The 21,009-nt window shown below is 42.4% G+C and overlaps 1 protein-coding gene across 4 annotated transcripts in view; it reads left to right on the top strand.

Annotated features, from left to right (window-relative positions):
- Positions 1–2,640: 2,640 nt before the first annotated feature.
- The window catches only part of SH3RF2 (SH3 domain containing ring finger 2), a 145,660-nt gene continuing 127,291 nt past the window's right edge, over positions 2,641–21,009 (top strand). The window contains exons 1-2 of one of the 4 annotated variants that reach the window (XM_008014841.3): positions 2,641–2,753; positions 3,911–4,394. In XM_008014841.3, the coding sequence (XP_008013032.3) occupies positions 4,017–4,394 (378 nt within the window). In that variant the 5' untranslated portion in view covers positions 2,641–2,753; positions 3,911–4,016. Of the gene's footprint in view, positions 2,754–2,773; positions 3,242–3,907; positions 4,395–21,009 lie in introns of those variants that run through there. The other 3 variants (XM_008014840.3, XM_038006463.2, XM_073010600.1) reach the window with 3 other exon arrangements.

Genomic DNA, 21,009 nt, shown 5'->3' with positions numbered 1-21,009 from the left:
AGATCAGCTGGTATGTACAACATGGGCACATGTGTAAACATGTGCGGATTTATATAGTAAAGATATATGGGTGTACTTATGATATGCACATGACTTTATAAAATGAAAAGAAACACAGGCCCCGGGATTAGACCAACCTGAGTTCAGATCACAAGGTTTGTAACCCTGGAAATGTTACAGTGTCTTATGGGGTGGTGGGGAGAATTCAATGAGATAATATGTTTAAAATCTTAGCATTGGTCAGTGGCATACAGCAAGTGCTCCATAGGTGTTACTACTATTAAGATTATGTGTGTGTGCACCCTTACGCAAGTGTATGCATGCATGTGCATACAGGTGCAGATATGAATATGTAAGGGAGATAGAGTGTGTTTAAGAACAAGAGAAGGAATAATGAAAAATATTGCCAATCTCTGCAACAGGAGTTCCAGCATAGGAGTGGCCCTCTTAAAGGAGTGAGACAACTACAGGGCACAAAGGAAATTGACTCAGCTTTACTAAGTGGGAAACAGAGTAAGAGGACAGTAAACCACAAGGAGCTTCTTTATGGCACAGACTGAAGAGTAGGAATTAATAGAAGGAGACAGGCAAGCAGAATGGGATGTGATGTTATCAAAGCCCAACAATGATGTTAAAAAAGTAATAGCTGAAAGTGGTCTCTGAAATTGACCTACACCAAAATTAGGCCTCAGTGCTCAGAAAATAGATAACCATCTGCTCCATCCTAAAGTTCTGGGTCACATGCATGTTTGATTTTTTGGAACTAACATGAAAGAACGTGGAAAAACATGTAAACAATGTTTTCAGACCTCCTGGTCTCCTCTTAAGATTTTCCCATTGAGCTGTGTCTGAACACTCTCTACATAATAAATAATTGTCTTCCTTATGTCTACAGAGAAGATACAGTAATAACAATAATTTTAAAAAGAACACCCAGTTTCTTTCTCTTTTTTTTTTTTTTTGAGACGGAGTCTTAGTCGCCCAGGCTGGAGTACAATGGCACAAGCTTGGCTCACTGAAGCCTCCACCTCCCAGGTTCAAGCGATTCTTGTGCCTCAGCCTCCCAAGCACTCGCAGCCAACATGTTGAGCTAATTTTTGTATTTTTAGTAGAGATCGGGCTTCACCATGTTGACCAGGCTGGTCTCAAACTCCTGACCTCAAGCAATCTGCCCACCTCAGCCTTCCAAAGTGGTGGGATTACAAGTGTAAGTCACCGCCCCTGGCCTCAAACACCTAGTTTCTAGTCCCAATTCTGCCCCTAACTCACTGGACAACTTCAAAGAATCTCTTGATCTTTCTGGGCACAGCTGCCTCATCTGTAAGAAAAAGTGAGAAGCCAGTTTTGGCCATTATCTTTTGACCTCTTGCCCTCTTAGAGGAGGCTTAGCTCCCTTGAACCACCTCTTCACCTCTTTTTGTTGTTGTTGTTGTTGTTGCCCTGGCTGGAATGCAGTGGCATGATCTTGGCTCACTGCAACCTCCGCCTCCCAGGTTCAAGTGATTCTCCTGCCTCAGCCTCCTGAGTAGCTGGGACTACAGGCGCGCGCCACCACGCCCAGCTAATTTTTGTATTTTTAGTAGAAACAGGGTTTCACCATGTTGGCCAGGATGGTCTCAAACTCCTGACCTCAAGTGATCCGCCCACGTCCGGCCTCCCAAAGTGTTGGGATTACAGGAGTGAGCCACCGCACCCGGCCAGCCTCTTAAAGTTATATCACTCCATGACATTGTTAAGAGCACAGACCACTTGCCTTCTGTGGTGGAGCTGTGACTCCCGGGATGAGTTATTTACCCTCTCTGTGTCTCAAGTTCCCTCATCTGCAAAATGAAAGTAAAGAATAATTTAGTGTATCCTTGGGTTGTTAAAGGGTTAAAAGGCTAACATAGGTAAGGTATTTAGAACAGTGTTGACACAGATAAGGACTACCCTGGCATTAACTAAGATTGTTACTATTCACTTAAATGGATAGCTTTGTAATTTTACATGAAATGTATTATTGATAAATCAAAAAATAGAAATATAGGCATAATCTGAGGATATGAAAAGACTACAGTGGATAACAGGCAGGAGGAGACCTTGGAGGCCACTGCTTTTCCTTTTTTGAAAAAGCTTCTCTGTGCTTTGATTTTTCACGTATGTGTATATATGTGACACTAGTTTCTTAATTGAAACAGATTGAGCAAAAAGATCACTAAAGTCCCTCTTATCTCTAAATGTAGAGATTGACTACGATTTTCAAAGAGCAACATTTTCTAGGTGTCCGGCTTATCCTTATTTTCATAGCTTGACCATTTTTACTTTTGACCTTCCCAGGAAATCCTTATGAAGGTTTAAAATAAACACAATCACTTTGGTATGTTTATAATGGAGCAGGTTCCGACTCCTTGGATACTAGAGAAACCGGGAAAGGTGAAAATATGAACTTTGTAAATACTTGGCCTTAGGGACTGGCTTATATTTTACCTCTTACAATCTTCTCCCAGAAACAATTCAGTTAACTAAAGGAAAGATCATAAAGTTAACAACCGCAACAACAAAAGCGTGGTTGGTAGGCAGCAGCCTGGCGGTGAAAGCGTTAACAGGGCTGGGTAAGGCGATCCCTTGAAATGAGTAAGACTGAGTGGTTAAAGTTTTCAAAGCGGTGGCAGCAGCGGCGCTTGGGGGAAAGGAAGCCGGTTGGAGGGAGCCGCGCACCCCTGCTGCGCGGAGGAGGGGGCTGAGCTGAACTCAGCAGAGGTTACACGCACAAGGTTAGTGGCCCCCACACGCCTCCCCAGCCCGCCGCCGCGCTGACATCTTTGGAGAGGAGTCTTAGGAAGGCGAGGCGCCATCGCTCATTCTCGCGTCGTATGTGTCCTGCTTACTAGTCGCTAGTGGAGCCACTGGCCTTCTTGCCAAACCTCTGGGCTCAGTGCTCCCTGAAGCCCTGGCACTTGTGAGGGACAGCTGACTTCTTCCCAGACTTTTCTAAACTGGAGGCTTCTTTTCATACATCCAAAAGGAAACTTGTTTCTGGAACAAGTACTGTTTTCAGACCACACACACACACGCATACACACACACACACACACACACACACGACCCCTACCTGTATATGCTGCCCCAGTACGGTTTTTACAGGTTGTGACCACAATCCGGAATTCCTATCTGCTTCGTTTGAAACTGAGAACAATGTCAAAGTAACTAAACAGGCTGCACTACTTTACCTTGTGGGAGGAATATTGTCTCTGAGCCTAAGGTAATCAGAATGAGGAGGAAAAAAAAAAAAAAACAAAGATGAAAAAAGAAAAGAAACAGAGCTTCCAAGCACCCTGACTTGTAGTTAAGGCAAAACAATTTTTGGAAATGGGTTTCTAATGGAAATTTTTCCTTGCTAGCATCATGTGGGAAGGTATATTGTAAAGGAAATAATTCTACATCTGCATGAGATTCAGATAAACTTACCGACCTAAACTAATCTGCATGTGATGCAGATAATAAATACACTTAGATTTAGGGGGAGGAGGAGGAGGCGATAACTTCACAGAACTTGCGTTCGGAGGGGGCTTTGTTGTAAGAATTGAGACTGTCCGGGAGCTTTCCCCAGGCAGGGGTGAAGGAACTCTTCCGGCCCTGGCTGGTAGAGACGGCTTGGGTAGCCACTTCAGTAGGCCGGTTTATTTCTCTGCTCTCCTGGCCACATAGGCAATGAACAGTCAATCTTGTGCTCAGTGTTCCTCTGAGCCTCACAGCAAGCACGAGTTGAGTCTTATACCTGCTAGCATTGAATCAGAATGAGTCATTTGAAACTTGGGTGCCGGAACAAAGTACTTGCAAACTGCCTTATGAGACACTGCCTCGATGTAGGTGGGATATACCTCTCGGAGCAGTCACATTTTTTTTTCTCTCCTCTCCCTCCTTCAAGCAGGCAAGAATTCTGACGTTCTCAAGAGGCCAGCTCTGCCCTCGTTGCTCAACTGACCTTACCATGTGGACTCTGCTCCTCCAGGTGGGAACTGGAGTTTTGAAATAAAATGGATGATTTGACGTTACTTGATCTTCTGGAGTGCCCTGTGTGCTTTGAGAAGCTCGATGTCACAGCCAAAGTCCTCCCTTGCCAGCACACCTTCTGCAAACCATGTCTACAGAGGGTTTTCAAGGCCCACAAAGAGCTGCGGTGCCCCGAATGCAGGACGCCTGTGTTTTGCAGCATCGAGGCGCTGCCGGCCAACCTGCTGCTCGTGCGCCTTCTGGATGGAGTGCGCTCAGGGCAGAGCTCCGGGAAAGGAGGCTCCTTCCGCAGGCCCGGCATGATGACCTTGCAGGATGGCAGGAAAAACAGGACCAACCCCAGACGTCTGCAGGCCAGTCCTTTCCGACTAGTGCCTAATATCAGAATCCACATGGATGGGGTAAGAGAGATCTTATTTGTTAATATCATGCCCACATGGAGGTTGGATTTGTGTATACAAGGAGATAGAGATTATCTTCTTTTAACGAAAAGTTTAACATTCCAGAGTGCTGCTGGTGATTCCCCAGTGATACGTTTCTGTGGGCAGTGATCATTTTACTCAAATACGATGGAAGCCTGAGCCTATCTAATCTATCTAAGAATTCTCTTTAGAACTATTAAAGCTTCCTAGGTTCTCCTTTCCTCTTGTCCAGAAAGTAGTACAACAAGGAAAGACTTTTAGATTATATTTTTGGTGTTTGATTTCTGCTGTTCTGAGGCCAAACCAGTGCCTGGGAAATGCACGGAGGGTGGGGGAAAAAAAGAGAAAACAAATCCAACTGCCTGTTGTTTTTGAGATCTCTCAGAAATTTCCAAATGTCAAGTGTTTTTGAATTTTACCCAAATCCATCTTCCCATCCCTAGTCATAAAGTGCTATTATGGCAATACTCATTCATAATCTGTTCGAAGCTATCAAGATACTTGACGAGGGAGATAGCGCAGGAGGGAAGCGTCTATGTGGGTGGACTGATTGATAGCAAAGGCTGGGCTGTGAAGTACATCAGCTGTGTATAGAAGCTCTGCAGATGTGTCTCATTTTGCAAAATGAATGAAATACACAGAAGATACACAGCAGGCGCTGCAATTAAAAAACCAAACAGACCCAGTTAAGCCTCGCAGGAGATTAATGCTTTTCATGTTTGGATAATGGGAATCGCTCTGTCCAGCGCTGAAAGCACACCCCGACGACTTCATCCGACCTGGCTATGAGCCTTGTTGTGGGATCATGTGTAAGGGCACATCTGGAAAGAAGGACATGGTCCTTGTGAGTCCAGCAGAATTATTTGCACTGTCACCCCTGGAGTCAGTGTAACAAAGTGGACACGGAAAGCTGTGGCTTGGGCCATTGGCATACTTAGAAAATCAAAGCTGCATTCCTTGACGTCTTACCTAGAGCAAGCGTTAGAGTCTAAATGCTGGTAGCAGGATCCCACATCTCCCTGCTCGGAAGAGAAACAGCGTGTGGGAGGGTCTTGCAGGACTGCTTCCTTACTCAGGAGTGAGGAGTGGCTTGTGATATGCATTTGGAACAACTTTCCAAAATTTTCCTTCTAAGGGCTACCCCTTCCTGGGTTCACTGCATCTTTAAACCACCCATGGGGCATGTGTAAACATTCGAAATGAGGGTGGGAAGAAGCGGGACACTTTTTCACTGTAGATTCTTGATTTCTTCACTGTAGACTTTTTATTGCCATTGTGCTTGTATGTGAACACATTCCAGAAAAGGACTTTTTCTTTTTAAGTCCCTCCCCTACCCCTGGTCTAGTCATCAATCAGAATCCACAGGTCTGGAAATGGCAGAGTGGGGGTGGGGAAGAAAATTGTTCTCAAACATGCCTCGTTTGTAGAGAAAGGAGCTCTATCTCTGGGTCAGCAAATCCCCCTTGAATTCCGGAGACCTAGCAACCTCTTCCCTTCCCCACCTTGCAGAAGTCTGACCTGCCTTTCAGCAGAGTATCATCACTCACTCAGGAAACAGTGTCACACTGGGAGCAGGCAGTTCCCTTATCAGCTTGGAATATTTTTGTTGTGGTTTTCATCTTTCTCAACGTGGCTGTGTTGCAAAGGAAAGGTAGCAATGAATGCAACCACAGCTACCAAGTTTTTGAACTATAGAGGATTCCCAGGGCCCTTGCTGGAACAGGGAATTGAGGTGAGAGCTGGTCATACATAAGAGACAGCCATTAAGATACTGGGTCTCTCTGGAATTCTTTTGCAGGGACTTATAACATCAGACTATGGTCTGTGCCCACCCTCCAAGGTGCTCTGGACCAAGTCCTGTAGTGAGGCTGAAACTCAAGTGCTCCTGTGTTCAGGCAGGACCTGGGCTAGAAAGATGCTCTGCAAGAGAGCAGAGCTGGCACTCCCACCTCCCAACTCCTTTATTTCCTAACTATCCTTTCTTGAAGTGACTCCTCTCATACCTTTTGCCTTCCTCAATGGGGATATGAACAAACCCATTTCTGGATGTCAATATGGCTGTTGTTTTGCAACGTGTCTTTGCTCCCAAAAATATTACCTATCTTTTTGCAACTGGGAAAGTAACCATGCATCCCACAGTTCAGAGAACTGAGGGTTATCTGGATGCCACCGTCTGCTCAGAGAGTCAGAGGAATGGATTTGCATCCTTGGTCAAATCCTCCTGAGTTCCTTGCCCTCTCTGCCACAGTTCAGCCAATGTAGTCAAAAGCTACTTGCTACCCACCTTCTTCCAGGATAGTGTGAAAATTATCTTTGCAACGTACTCTTACTGCCTTAGAAAACATCTGCTGTGTAAATGCAAAGCATCATCATTAAGATTCATTTAGACATGCTGTATGATTTTGGGCAAGCCACTTATGTTTGCTGGGTCTCAATTTAAAATTCTGTAAAATGGGAAGATGTCTTTTATGAAAACAGACAGCCACTGTGAGGCTTAACTAATTAGTATCTCCAAAACACTTTGAGAGCCTTAGATGAAAGGCATTTGGAAGATCATTATCACAGGGAACATTATTATTGACTGTTTATTGTGTCCTGCCACGCATGAGGCATGCTACAAAATGTAGAAGGAGCTACAGCCCTTGCAGGAGAGTGTAATAGGTATTATTATTATTATTGAACTTGAGTCTGTGATGAGTTCAGGCCAGGATAATACTAAGTATAAAGTACTCCCCTCAGAAAGCATAAATAACCTGTTGTCACAGGGCACCATTTTGTAAAACACCTCTTTCAAAGGGTTTGCCGATAACCTGGCACCCTGAAGGAGTTCATTTAACTTCCTGTCCATGAGCTTTTGAAGCCCAAAGTCTGTTCTGCTCACCTAGGCGCATCTAAAAAACAAGCTCATCAAGCTCTTTTTGTTGGCTCAAAGAGGCCTGATGCATCCTGTGCCAACTAGTGTTCTAGGGTGGAACCAATAGTCACACCTCATGGTGCCAGCCCAATAGAGAGAAAAAAAAATTGCCTATTGTGCCGACATGTCTAAAACCCTCCCTAGATGATTGTGTAAAAAGAAAACTTGAGAAACAGCTGGAGGTTTCTACAGTATGCAATTATTTCAAACCAACAGGCAAGATCACCAGACTCCTCCAGGAAGAGGCCCGGGTGGTGCAGATCCCACTGGTTCTTCTTATTCCTTCCCTAATGCAGTTAAAGCAAAGGAACTTGGCAAACCTTCAAAAGGATTGTAGGATCCTGAATAGCTGGTCTCTCTTCCTCCTCATTCTGTTACACTTTAGTAATATTTCTGTTTTAGGATAGGTGGTAAAGTAGAGAAGTTAAGAATCTATGGACTTGGGTTTGAGAAATACCCAAATTCAAATCCTGACTCTGCCCCTCAACAGTTGTGCACTTTGGGTGAATCACTTAAACCTCAGGTCCTCCAATTCCCCATCTGTAAATTGGAGATAATGGTAGTACCTACCTCAGAGGGTTGTTTTGAGAAATAAGTGAGATGATTCATGTCACTTAGCTCTGAGCACAGAGACGGCTCATATTAAGTGCTCAGTAAATGTTAGCTGTGGTTGTTATTGAAGTGACTCAATACTTTCTACTCTAAATTACACACACCCTTTCAGCCCCTTATTAAGCAAGTGCCATCCAAAGACGGTGCTTGGTGCCCTGATTTTTGCATTGTTTTGTTTGTCTCCACATGATCCGTGGCCATGATTCAGATGTGTGATTCTTCCCAGCATGTGCTGGCTTCACAGCTCACTTCCAGAACCCTTAAGGCGCTATGATCCATTCTAGAAGAAAACTCCCTAACTAACTTCACTTTCCCCAAATAGCACATTCAAAGGAAAACCATACACAGGGCAAGAACCTGGTCTACTTCTTCAGCATCATCAATTCTTCATTCACTTTTCTATCTTTCGCTTTTTCCTGCTTCTCACTCTATTCCCCAACACAAATGTTGCCATGGGTTCTGCACGGGAGGACTTTCTCCCTACATTGCTAGTATCATGCCAATCACACACATTTCTGTCCTACTTGCCCCTTATCAGCAAGAACACACCTGCCACCTCCAGTACACAGACCAGGTGGTTTTGTCCTAGAAACTTTTCAGCTGCTGTTGCAAGCAACTGATGGGGGAAAAAAAAAATGAGGTCAGAAAGCACATCAGGGAATTGAGGTTGGGTAGAAACCAGAAGGTGGGCCAGCCCCTTTCCTGGGTCTCAGAGGTTGTGTCCTGTAACAGAGCTGTGATATAGACAGTGGGGTTTTTGCTAAATTTGCAAGGGGATTAAAATCATCCCAGGCCCCTGAAAACAGCAGATAGGTGCCATCCGGGACAGCAAGTACCATATGTAGCAGGTGGAGGAAGACATAAAGGTAGGGGCTGAGGTTGAGAAGTCAAGAGACCCAGATGGTTCTCCAGCTTCACACACATTTACAAACATTTTTAATAACCACATGGCCCCACATTGGCACTGCCTCCAATCTCAGTGCACCTCTTTTCTAGTTTGTCTCCTCCCTTTTATTGCTTACTGTAGTGTTTAAGGATTTATGGTGAAGTGGGCTGTATTTGTGCCAGCATTCAACTGTTTGCTAGCGGTGAGGCCTTAGGCAAGTCACTTAACCTCTCTGATCCTCAGTTTCTAGATTTGTATAATGGAAATAATAAAGGCTTACATATATCATACAGCTATTGTGAGATTAAAATGAGATAATATATATAAAGAGCTTAGCACAAGTGCCTGGCATATAACAGAAGCTAATAAACGTTAGCAACAGTAAATAACAAAAGAGTAACAATAGAAGAGAAAGTTGGCTGGCACTGGAGTTCTTTGCACACACAAAGAAACATCCAGGGATCCCCATTTAAAAAAAAAAAAAAAAGGAACCAAAGATTATTGCAAAAGGAAAGGGAGTTCTCAAAAAGACAAAACTGTAGTGACGAGAAATAGATCAGTGGTTGCCAGGGGTTATGGATTGGGGGAGGATGTGACCAAAAAGGGGCAGAATGAGGTGATAGAACTGTTACATATCCTGACTGTGGTAGTAATTAAATGAAACTGTGTATGTGTTAAAATTCATAGAAATAAATGCCAAGAGAAAAAAGTCTATTTTACTGTATGACAACATTTTAGGAAAAGAAAGTAAGCTCTTGCACATTTCTTTTAGGCTCTGCCTAATTTTCACCCGACCCACTCTGATTTCCTTTCATTTCTATGTGTATTGGATCAATGCTATTTCTGAGGAAAACTTCACTATCATTTAAGTGATCAGGGTAATCCCTGCAGTGGGCTCCTCCCTGTCGTAGGCAGTCCTTCCATTACCTACTTCAGTTCTTTGTTTTTGTTTTTGTTTTATGAGTTAAAGGTGTCTGGCCAAGCAGTGGACAAACACAACAAACAGCTCATTCCCCACAGGACAGCCTAAGCTTTGAGGCAATGGGTGGGGCATAAGGATTTTCTTACTCAACCTCAATTATCTGCCATGTGCATTAGGGACATGTTACCTAAGGGATTGGCCAATATATATCTTTGTGTTGTTTCATTTCCTCTTAGGAAAAGTTGCCTTCCCACCTGTTCCTTCATACTATAAAAAGACTTAGGAGAGAAAAAAAGTGCCTATTTAGCCCTTGACTCTTGAGGAGCATCCTCATCTGGCCCAATGCAGATGCCATTACATCATTTTGGACTTAGCTGGGACCAGCTCAAGTATAGGTTGTGCAGCCCTAATTTGAAAATCTGACATCCAAAATGCTCCAAAATCCAACACTTTTTGAGTGCTGATGTGAGGCTCAAAGGAAGTGTTCATCAAAGTATTTTGAATTTCAAGGTTTAGATTTTTCAATTTGAGATGCTCAACTAATATGTATTCTGCAAATATTCCAAAATCCAAAAAAAAATCTGAAATCTGAAACTCCTCTGGTCCCAAGGGATACTCAACCTGGACAACTTTACTCAATTTCTTTTCCCTTTAAAAAAAAAGTATGCTTTAGAGACAGGGCCTCACTCTGTCACAGTGCAGTGCAGTGCAGCGCAGTGGCCCAATCATAGCTTGCTGCGGCCTCGCACTCCTGGGCTCAAGCAATCCTCCTGCCTCAGCTTCCTGAGTAGCTGCAGCTACAGGCACATACCACACCTGGCTCTCCCTTTCTTTCTCCTTCTGTTTATTCATGCTTGTACTTTAGACTAGCCTTTCACATGGTGAATTCTGGTAATGGGTGTGCCACAAAGTGCCAGTGTCAAACAAACCTGAGATTAAAACTAAACATTTTCCCTTTGCTGCAAAACTTTTTGCAAGTTTTAGCATGCTAATGAATTGTGAATTTCTAAGTGGGATCTTAATAAAGAAGCACTTCCCAAATTTCTATGGCATTGACACCCCCTGTCTTCTCCCTTTTATGGTATTAGCCTCTTAGTAATATTAATTGTCCGTGGAACAAAATTTGAGAAACGCTGTCTCAGACTTCACATGCTCAGTCCTAATGCAGAAGATATTTTTAGGAAACTGTTGGAAACTCACTATTGCCACCCTCTGCAGTATTTTAGTTCCTACCAGTTTTCAGCTCTAGGCACTATGGTAACGTACACAGCAAAGCAAAGATTCTCACCTCCTCAGTGCAAAAACCAATCACGACTAATTGGTAAACCAACCAGTCAGTACACATGTATACAAACATACATATACATATTGACATATCTATATATATAAATTAGGGATATTGATATTGATTTTAAGGTATTCATTATAAGACATATTGTCTATTTAGTTATAGTTCTTAGAGGGAAAGAGAAACACTACTATGTTACATGCTCACTGTAGGATGCATCCAATTTTAGAAATGTTAAGATGTGAAAAAAGAAGTGTCTTACCAAAGAGTACATATTGTCTTATTCCACTTATATAAAATTGTAGAAAAGACAAAACCATAAACCATAGTGATTTTTTGGATAATGAAAATGTTGTATGCAATGGTATATAGTTTTACCAAAACATCGAAGTAGACACTTAAACTGGGTACATGTTTGCGTATAAATTATAACCCAATAAACTTGGTTAAGACAAAGAATTCTTAGACTCAAGAAATGATGGTTTATGAAAATATCAGGTGGCAAGGCAATTCAGTTTGAACAAAATGAAGCTTGATTGATGAAACTTCCTAGGAAAACAAAAAGACATTTTTAAAAGTCAGGAAGTATATGGTCAAGGGACGAAAAGGCAGGGTCTGTTCTGGGCATGTGGACCTAGAAAAGGCAGGATAGGGCAGGGATACTTGAATGAGAATGGAAGCTGAAAGAGAAGGGAAAGAAATAGATAGAGGAGAGGCAGAATGACTAGATACTTGCCTTCCTATCAGGGTGACTAGATACCACCAGGAAGATGCATGTCAAGCATTCTCTGTAATAAAGTCTTCCAGCAGCCCTCATGCCAGACTCGTTGCCTGCCATCATGAGGACTATCAGCTGTATCTACAGCAACTTCATGGATGCAGTGCAGCCAAACAAGAAGTTACTTCTACTCCAAGCAGGTGACTGAGCTTACTGGGTAACTGAGGAGCAGTCTCCATGTTCCTGGCAGACAAAGCCATTCTTTTCCATTGAAATGTCAGGTTACCTGAAACCCCTAGCACACATGAACACCAGCAAGATCATCCAAAGCAAGTGATAGAACATGGGCGAGGAAAGATAATTCTGTTCATCGTGAGCTGCTTCCTGCAACTGAGGCCTGTGCCAGTCCCCAGGGTCACACTCTTCCAGATCCCCAGCTCAGAAGCCAGAGCATTCGATAAACTGTTCCTAAGTGCCTGCTATGTACCAGGCTCTGTCTTGAAAGCTCACACCAGGGACACTCATGAGCTCAGACTCCAGGACTCAAATAGTGGCTGAGTGCATCTCAGATCTCTGTCATTTCTTCAATCTTTTTTCCAAGCACAAACAAAACAGGCAACTCATCTTATCTCTGAATACTGTGCTCAGAGCACCCAGCTCACAGCTTCACCCACATTAGGAATTTTTTTTTTAATGAAAGAGTAAATAAATAAACACAATCATGCCTGTAGTAGACCTCATGGGATCATGAAAGAACTCCTCATTATGCAGAAATGAACCGTTTATGAATTGAGCCATTACAGAGCTATTTGAGAAACAAGTAGCACACTTTATTAGGCATAAAGTCATGTGGTGGCTGAAACATCCTTGCTGTGAATCACCTTATTGAATACCTTTTTGGGTGATGAACATCATTCTCAGGAGAATACAGTGGGCCAGCTTCAAGATCTCTTAGCTCATGAGTCGCTAACCCTAAGAAGATAGCAATGCCACTCTGCATATGTCTAAACTCTTCCATCATACACCACAAATTTCATGTGCTCTTTGATCTTGAGAGAAACGTTTCATCTTAATTGACACTTAGTCATAGGGATACCAGTGACAGAAAGGAAGAGGCTCTGAAAGAATTTGCCCCTGAGTTTATGAGTTGAACTGACCTGGCCTCCAATATGAAGGGAAGACAGTGTTTCCTGTAGAAACATGGCCACTGTATTCGTGCTGCCAAAGCCCTCATTTTATCAGTTTTTTCAACAATTATATTTTTTATTGTGGTAAAATACACATAGCATAAAATCTACCATGTTAGCCTTTGCTAAATGTTCAGTTCAGCAGCATTAAGTACATCGATCTTGTTATGCAAGCGTCACCACTATCCATGTCCAGAATTTTGTCATCACCCCCATACTGAAACTCTGTATCCATTGAACAGTAACTTCCCATTCTCTCCTCTCCCCAGCCTCTGGTACATATGTGTGTGTGTGGGTGTGTGTGTATATAATGTGTGTGTGTGGGTGTATATATATGTATGTGTATATATATGTGCGTATATATATAATGGGAAGTTTCAGTATGGGGGTGATGGCAAAGTTCTGGAGATGGATAGCAGTGACGCTTGCATAACAAGATCAAGGTGCTTAATGCTGCTGAACTGAACACTCAGCAAAGGCTAACATGGTAGATTTTATGCTATGTGTATTTTACCACAATAAAAAATATAATTGTTGAAAAAACTGATAATATTAGGTAAAAATATGATATATTTAAAATTATTTCTGAATCATAGGAATAGGTATTTTAGTATTATTTTTAAAATATGTATTCCAATTTTCTGCTGCTTCTGACCTTAGACATCTGATGATACAAGCAAACAAGATAATGTTTACAAGATAATGCTTCTCATAAGTAATGGCTGTGTGCTTCTGGGCAAGTTACTTAGTGACTCTGAACGTTGTCACTATGAAATAGAAATAGTAAGGCTCACCTCATATGGTTATTGGGAGGATTTAATGAGATGATGCCTACAAAGTGCTTAGCACAGGGCTTGGCACCAAATAAGCTCCCAGTATGGTTAACTATCTGCTTGTACTCCTACAGGTAGGTTTCTCTTTTCACATGCTGTCATGCCTACCACAGGTGGACTGCTGTTTCCCTGTGCTATAGACATGGGGATAATAAAAATCATGGCATCACTTGGAGGATATATCAAGATAATTCTTATAAAGCTCGTAGCACAGGACCTGACTCATAGTAAGCTCAGTGGCAATCAATGTCAGACATTGTTGTTATTAATATTTCCCAGGTCTCACTTGTTCAACAGACACATATAAGATGCCTTTGATGGGTAAAATCCCTTTGCTTGGGCTCCAAAAGTGAGAGAGACAGGATCCATGTCCTCAAATAACTTGTGATCTTTTATGTAAACCACATACCACTTAAACTTTGTTTTAAAGTTTATTTTAAGAGTTATTAACTGCATCCTACTTATTATGCATGATGCAGTTAATCTTAAAATAAAGGTGTTCACATGTGTTACAAGAGCACAGATGAAGAACTGGCCAACTCTACAAACAGAGTATATGTATGGAGGACTTACTGTGTGTCATTCACTGGGCTCTACCTACAGAATCTCATTTAACTCCACACACAACCCACTGAGAATGGTGCTACTGGTATCTCCACTTTATACAAGAGGTTTGTGTTCTGTAAGTGTAAATATTAATAAAACAAAATAGGAAAATATGATTACACATCAAAATTTATCATCCCTCTAGTTGTGGGAATGTTTAGGGAAGATTTTGAGGTTGTACTTTTAAAAAATAGGCATCAACAGAAATCCATGACACTGAGGATTGCAAACCTCAGAATGCATTGCGGGCACATAAGTTGGGTGGTGAGTCCCGGCCTCATGGCCCCAACACCACTGTCTTTGGAAAATGTGCCCCTCAGGTAGCACTTGCATGCACAGCATAGAGGGACCAAGAGTAGACGTGAGAGAATGTGGATCATTCACTGTCACCCTTTCCTGAAAGGCTATTAGGAAAATATTAGCCTGGAAGCAGGAGAAATAAGGCAAATAATGCCAGAGTATCTGAAGCAGACCACCAAGCTGAGCACATCAGACAAACTGCCAGTGTTAGAGAAGGTAGGAATGAAACTGTCCAGCTACTTGGGAAACTCGCCATGTGGCTGACGGCAACCCATCCTCAGGTACCAGTGTAGCCTCTGTTCCTCCGGAAGTCAGCCCTCTGTCCCAAACCCAGGTTGGTCTTAGGTTCCTCCTCAGGTTCCCAGAGCCTCCAGTGCTACCCTCCAGCCTCCACAGCATGTATCAGACTGTACAATGCTGTCTGTTCACGTGTCTTTTCTACTAGACTATAAGCTCTATGGGTAAGGAGGTTTCTTGTCCTCCTTTGTACCTAACACAGGGCCTGAAATGCAATCAGCATTTACTAAATACTTAATTATTGAATGCATAATATTTGCCATATTGCAAGAAACTGCAGTTAGATTAGCCAGCCTCATGGCTGAGCTCCTGGTATCTTCCCTTGAGGCTAAACGAAAGGAGACATATCAGCCATTTTGTCCCCAGGATCTCTTCCAGCCCCTGCCTTGTTGATGAGGGTGTTGCTTGACTTGAGGCCAGGTGTGTTAGGAATGACACGTAGGTGCTTGCAGGGGATTCAGAGGTAATTGGGAGGTGAAAAAAGAAGTCAAACCAGAATGCAGCCGGATACCAAGGAGAACACCAACTGACTGGCATGCCAAAGCCTTCTGAGCAGGTTGCCCTGGTTTTTGCAGAATTAAGAATGATATCGCCGTACACATTAAAGTATTTTAATTGGTTGCCAAGGCGATACAGCAGAATCACGGGGCACAGAGCAGGAATAGAACTCTGCAGGGCTGTGTTCGGGAAAGGTGTTCGTCTGTGATATTAACGAGCTGCCTGGATATGAGAAAGGCAGAGTGGCAGTAAATCTTATCTGGGACTTTTGCTTAATAAACAGGAATGGCCGAGAAATGGAGGGGCAGAAGAGAAAACTTCCCTTCCCAACTCTCTGGAGAAGCAGGCGAGGTAATCTTCTGGATTCCAAATTTCTCCTCAGAGTCGTGAATTCCCACAGATGAGAGAAAGCCGAGTAGATTGGCTTGATGCGTAAGGGAAGGAGGAATAGAGGGAGAGAACAATGGAAGAAGACCGCAGTGTTCTCTTCCTATTGAGAGGTGATTAAAAAGGATCCAGGATGCAGGAGGCTGCATTTTAACAAGGGAAAAAGAAACATTTACTATCTCCCTCTTTTACTTCTCTTTGTATTAGAAAAAATAATAATAATTTGCAGTTAAACATATTTCCTTTTATTGTTTTGTTGTTGTTTTCTGCAGCTTTTTAAACACTAGGATTTTTTTCACAACATAAAGTTTTGTAGCTGAGATATTCCTGGGATTCCTACCTTCCCATTCCAGTTGCTATCCCAAAGCCTGGAGAATTAAGTCAGTGTAACCAAGTGGAATGATTGTTCTCACAGATTGGGCATGGAGGGAGGGAGCAGGAAAGAAAGGAGTCAAAGAAGAGGTGGATATAGTTGCCAATCATCACTTTAATAACTACTACCATCATGTAACTCACACCATGTGGCAGGAACTGAGCCAAAGAAACATGTCTTCTTTAATCCTCTCAACTGTCCTTGGAGGTCTGTGGTATTTTCCCACTTTACAGATGAGGAAACACTTAGGAAGTGCAGAGTCAGAATTTGAACCAGGTCTGCCTGAATCCAAGGGCTGGGTTCTAACCAAGGTGACCAAGACTGCTGTGGTGTTCCCTTTTGCAACCTCATAGAGCCCTGCGCTAGCTGCCATTGCTGGTTGAATCCTTTGGCACCAACGTTACCATTCTAACGTTGTTGCTAAGCTTCTGGAGCATGATTTAATCCACAGCCAATCTAACTCCATGTTAATTATATGCTGTGTCTTCGCTGGGTACTTCTTGGTCAGAAATTTAAGAACGTAAGTAGTCAAAATCAGTGTCGGTACATAGAGAGGGAAACAGGAGAAGGGGAAATTCAGTGAGAGAAAAGAGGGAGCTAGAGAAGAAAAAGAAGGCAGAAAAGGTATACATGTGATCTGGACAGTAGAAATAAAAACCAGAGAAGAAGGAGTATAAAAGGGAGGGAAGCCAATCAGAAATCAAATGTGCGAGGGAGGGATATTTGGGAGAGATATTTTATCTCGAATATGACAAGCTCTGGTCCAGAACTGGACTGCTTTTCCTGAAATGTAAACAGATTCAGGACAAAATATATTTCATTCTAACAGAAACCCATTATGTGCACAAGCAAAATGGTTCATTGTAGGTGAGGAAAAATAGAGCCTGAAATTCAGGAAACTCAGCTTCCAATCCTGTCTTAGCTGAAAACCAACCACGTGACATGAAATGTATCTGAGTGCTTAATAAATCTTAGCCTTACTGCGGTTATGAAAAAAGTTTCAAGTTCTCTGAGTCTCAATATTCCAGCAACCCAAATTTAAAACTTTCTCTTTTCATGTTTTATAGAGTATGCAGAAGATACAGAAATATTTTCATTTATGTTTTTAAGAAAAAATTATAAACTTAAAAGTTTTCAGAAAGATAGCTAATATTTTTGAACGCTTACCATCTTCAAGAGCCTGTGCTAAATCCTTTACCCGCAAAAGCTTATTTAATCCACAGAGCAACACTTGTTTACAGATAAGAGGCTCAGGAGTACTCTGGGCAAGCTACCCATGTAGACTGACTCTAAGCCCACATTCTTGACTGTCACTTCTGCTGGCTCATCTTGCAGCACAGTAGCTCTGCTTCCCTCATGCAAAGAGTATGCATAGCACATATCTTTTTTGTTTATTAACATGGCATTAGTAAATTTCTCCCAAGTCATGTTACCAGTTTAAATCTTGGTTCTCCAAAACTGCATAGTACCAGCCACATATGTAGGGACCGAGCAAGTCTTCTAATTCCTTTTCATTCTAAAATCTCACATCTGCAAGACATCTTGAAGGTCCTCCAAACCACTCCCTCCTATGCTCCAGTCCTCTCCCTGACTTCCTATTGAGAGGCGCACACACCCAGTCCATTTGAATCACCAGTTTGGGGAAGTTTTCTGTGTCTGAGCACATACTATTTCCTCCACCTCTGAAAAGCAGTATTAGAAAAGTCTCCCTGAAAATAAGTCACATGAAACACATCTGCCCAGTCTTCCTTGGGCATCTGCCACTCTTTGAAGGCAACTCAGGAGGGTTGCATCTTATTTTAACACCTTATTTTCAATCATATTTTCTCCAGGCTGGACTACTTCACTTAGTTCTCCTATTGAACTGATTTTAAGTATTCCTAACCCTGGGGACAAGATAGAGGACTAGTTAAGAACAGGGGCTCTGAAGTTATAATAGCTAATTTCAAATCTCAGTTCTACCTTTTGATAGCTGTATGACTTTAGATAAGTCAACCTCCCTGAGCCCCAATCTCTTAATCAAGAATGGGAGTAGTGTGTAACCTACTGCCTAGATTGGTTCTGAGATTAACAAATACACTTGAGGACTGGCCCATAAATGCACTTAGTACATGTTAATTATTTTTGTTATTGTTTAATATTATTATTGCCACTGTCTCCGCATAAGTATCCATCTTATTCCACTGAAGGTCCCTGGTCCAGGGTTCAGTTGCTCTCTTTTTAAACCACCTGCAAATAAGCATAATGGGCTTTTGTTGCCTAAAACATCTCTAAAGTATCCACATGCTGGGGTTTCAGGTCATACCAGGAGGAAATGCCACAATCCTAGAGAATCTTTCTTGGGATTCCTTCTCATAAAGAGCCTCTAGCCATAACAAACCTTGCTAAAACAGTATCTTAATAGTAGTGCTACTTTTAAGAGCACTATGGAAAAAAACAACTTTTCTTCCTCTAAGTTCTGCAGTGCACATCTCACATTTTGTGGGGCATAGTAAACTACCGGTATAACACAACTCAGTGAAAGGAAGAAATTCTACATTTCAATAATAATAACCACTAATATTCACTCACTACACCAATGTATATTGAGTGCTCACTATGTGTCAGATACTAAACTAAGCTCTAGGATATAACCATGAACAAGACAGACATGTTATACATTTTTTATTGGGATAAATAAAAAGAACAAAAAGTTTATGATCTTAGCTGGGTTCCCCTCAGAAGCTGACCCTGAAATGAGTATTTAATACTTATAGATTATTTGGGAGGTATAAGGACATTGGCAGGGGAGTGGTGACATCATGTAGGGAAGAGAGGGTGACCAAGAAAGCTGTTATAAGGCCAGCTACCGCAGTAGGCAATAAAGCTTAATCTTTTGAGAAAACTCTGGGAACAGTATAAAACCCAGACTTCAGAACTATGCTGGCCAAGAGATGAGAGATCTGGGGTATTTATACCCTCATACCTGTCAGTCATTGGTTAAGAGCTGCCCACAAAGGCAAAGTACATTCTAGAAGCTCAATAGAAGGCATTCAACAAAATCATAGGTGCCAGCTATTGGAAGTGAAGCTGAATGGCATAGAAATGGTAAAGGCTCTGAAGAAATATAGGCAGAACACCAACTCTCTCTCTCTCTCTCTCTCTCTCTCACACACACACACACACACACACACACACACACAATAATAAAAATAATTGCAAATTGCAATGTGTCTGTTATATAAACTAAATATAGACAAGGGTATGAAATGGAGGATAAAAGGAAAGATATTTGATTAAGGTGGTCAAAAAAGACCTCTCTAAGGGAGCCATTTATGCTGATACCTGAAGGATGAGAGGAAGGCAGGGAAGTGGGTTCCAGTGAGGGAGAACATCCTGACCGTGTTCTCAGAGAGCAGAGAGGACTTGGCAAGTTCCGAGTTCTGGAAGCTGAGAGAAAACCCACATGCCTGAGGGGTGATAAGCACTGAGGCGAGTGGCATGAGATAAGCTGCACGGGAAGATGCAGAGGGACCAAGAAGCCATGGTAATTGTGTTAGGCCATTTTTGCATTGCTATAAATACCTGAGGCTGGATAATTTATTTACTTTTTTAACTTTTATTTTAGGTTCAGGGGTACATGTGAAGGTTTGTTATACAGGTAAACACGTGTCACAGGGGTTTGTTGTACAGGTTATTTCATCACCCAGGAATTAAACCTAGTACCCAATAGTTACTTTTTCTGCTCCTCTCCCTCCTCATATCCTCCACCCTCAAGTAGACCCCAGTGTCTGTTGTTCCCTTCTTTGTGTCCATGTGTTCTCATCATTTAGCTCCCACTTACAAGTGAGAACATGCCAGAGAGGAGACCTCAGGAAGATTACAATCATGGCAGAAGGCAAAGTAGGAACAGGCATGTCACATAGTGAAAGCAGGAGCAAGGAGCGAGAGAGAGAGAGGGGGAGAGGGAGAAAGAGGAGAGGAGAGGAGAGGGTCGGGAGGTGCCACACACTTTTAAATGACCAGAGGTGGGGGGAGGTGCCACATACTTTTAAATGACTGGATCTCATGAAGAGAGCACCAAGGGGATGGTGCTAAACCTAATTCATAAAAAATCCACCCCCATGATCCAATCACCTCCCACTAGATCCTACCTCCAGTACTAGTGATTATGATTCACCATGAGATGTGGGCGGGGACAAATATACAAACTATATCAGTAATGAAGGGGGTTGGGTACTAGATGTAATGAGAAAGATTAAAGCAGGGAATAACCTGACCTGACTTTCAGTTCAAAATATCAGTTGGGGAACAAAATCATGTCCTTTGCAGCAACATAGATGCAGCTGGAGGTCATCGTCCTAAATGAATTAACCCAGAAACAGAAAACCAAATACTGCATGTTCTCACCTGTAAGTGGGAGCTAAACATTGGGTACTCATGGTCATAAAGATGGCAGCCATAGACACTGGGGACTACCAGGTGGGGAAGGAAAAGAGGGGGATAAGGATTGAAAAACTATCTCTTGGGTACTATGCTCAGTACCTGGGTGACAGGATCATTTGTGCCCTAAACCTCAGCATCCCATAATACACTCAGGTAATAAACCTGCACATGGACAGAAACCTAAAATAAAAGTTGAAGAGAAAAAGGAAGATCAGGGTATTAGAAAGGTGGGAAGAATATAAAATGAGCTTCCAGTACCAAAATTTGTCAGAGAAGTAGAGCAAAATTTTCCCTCTCTCCCTGTCTTTCTCCTGTTGGAAGGGCGTTAAGGACTCAGGTACCTGACCA

The sequence above is a fragment of the Chlorocebus sabaeus genome, chromosome 23 (assembly GCF_047675955.1).
Source record: "Chlorocebus sabaeus isolate Y175 chromosome 23, mChlSab1.0.hap1, whole genome shotgun sequence".
Lineage (NCBI taxonomy): Eukaryota > Metazoa > Chordata > Mammalia > Primates > Cercopithecidae > Chlorocebus > Chlorocebus sabaeus.
Note: the sequence above shows the minus strand (reverse complement) of the source record. Positions and strands in the feature narration are given on the sequence as shown.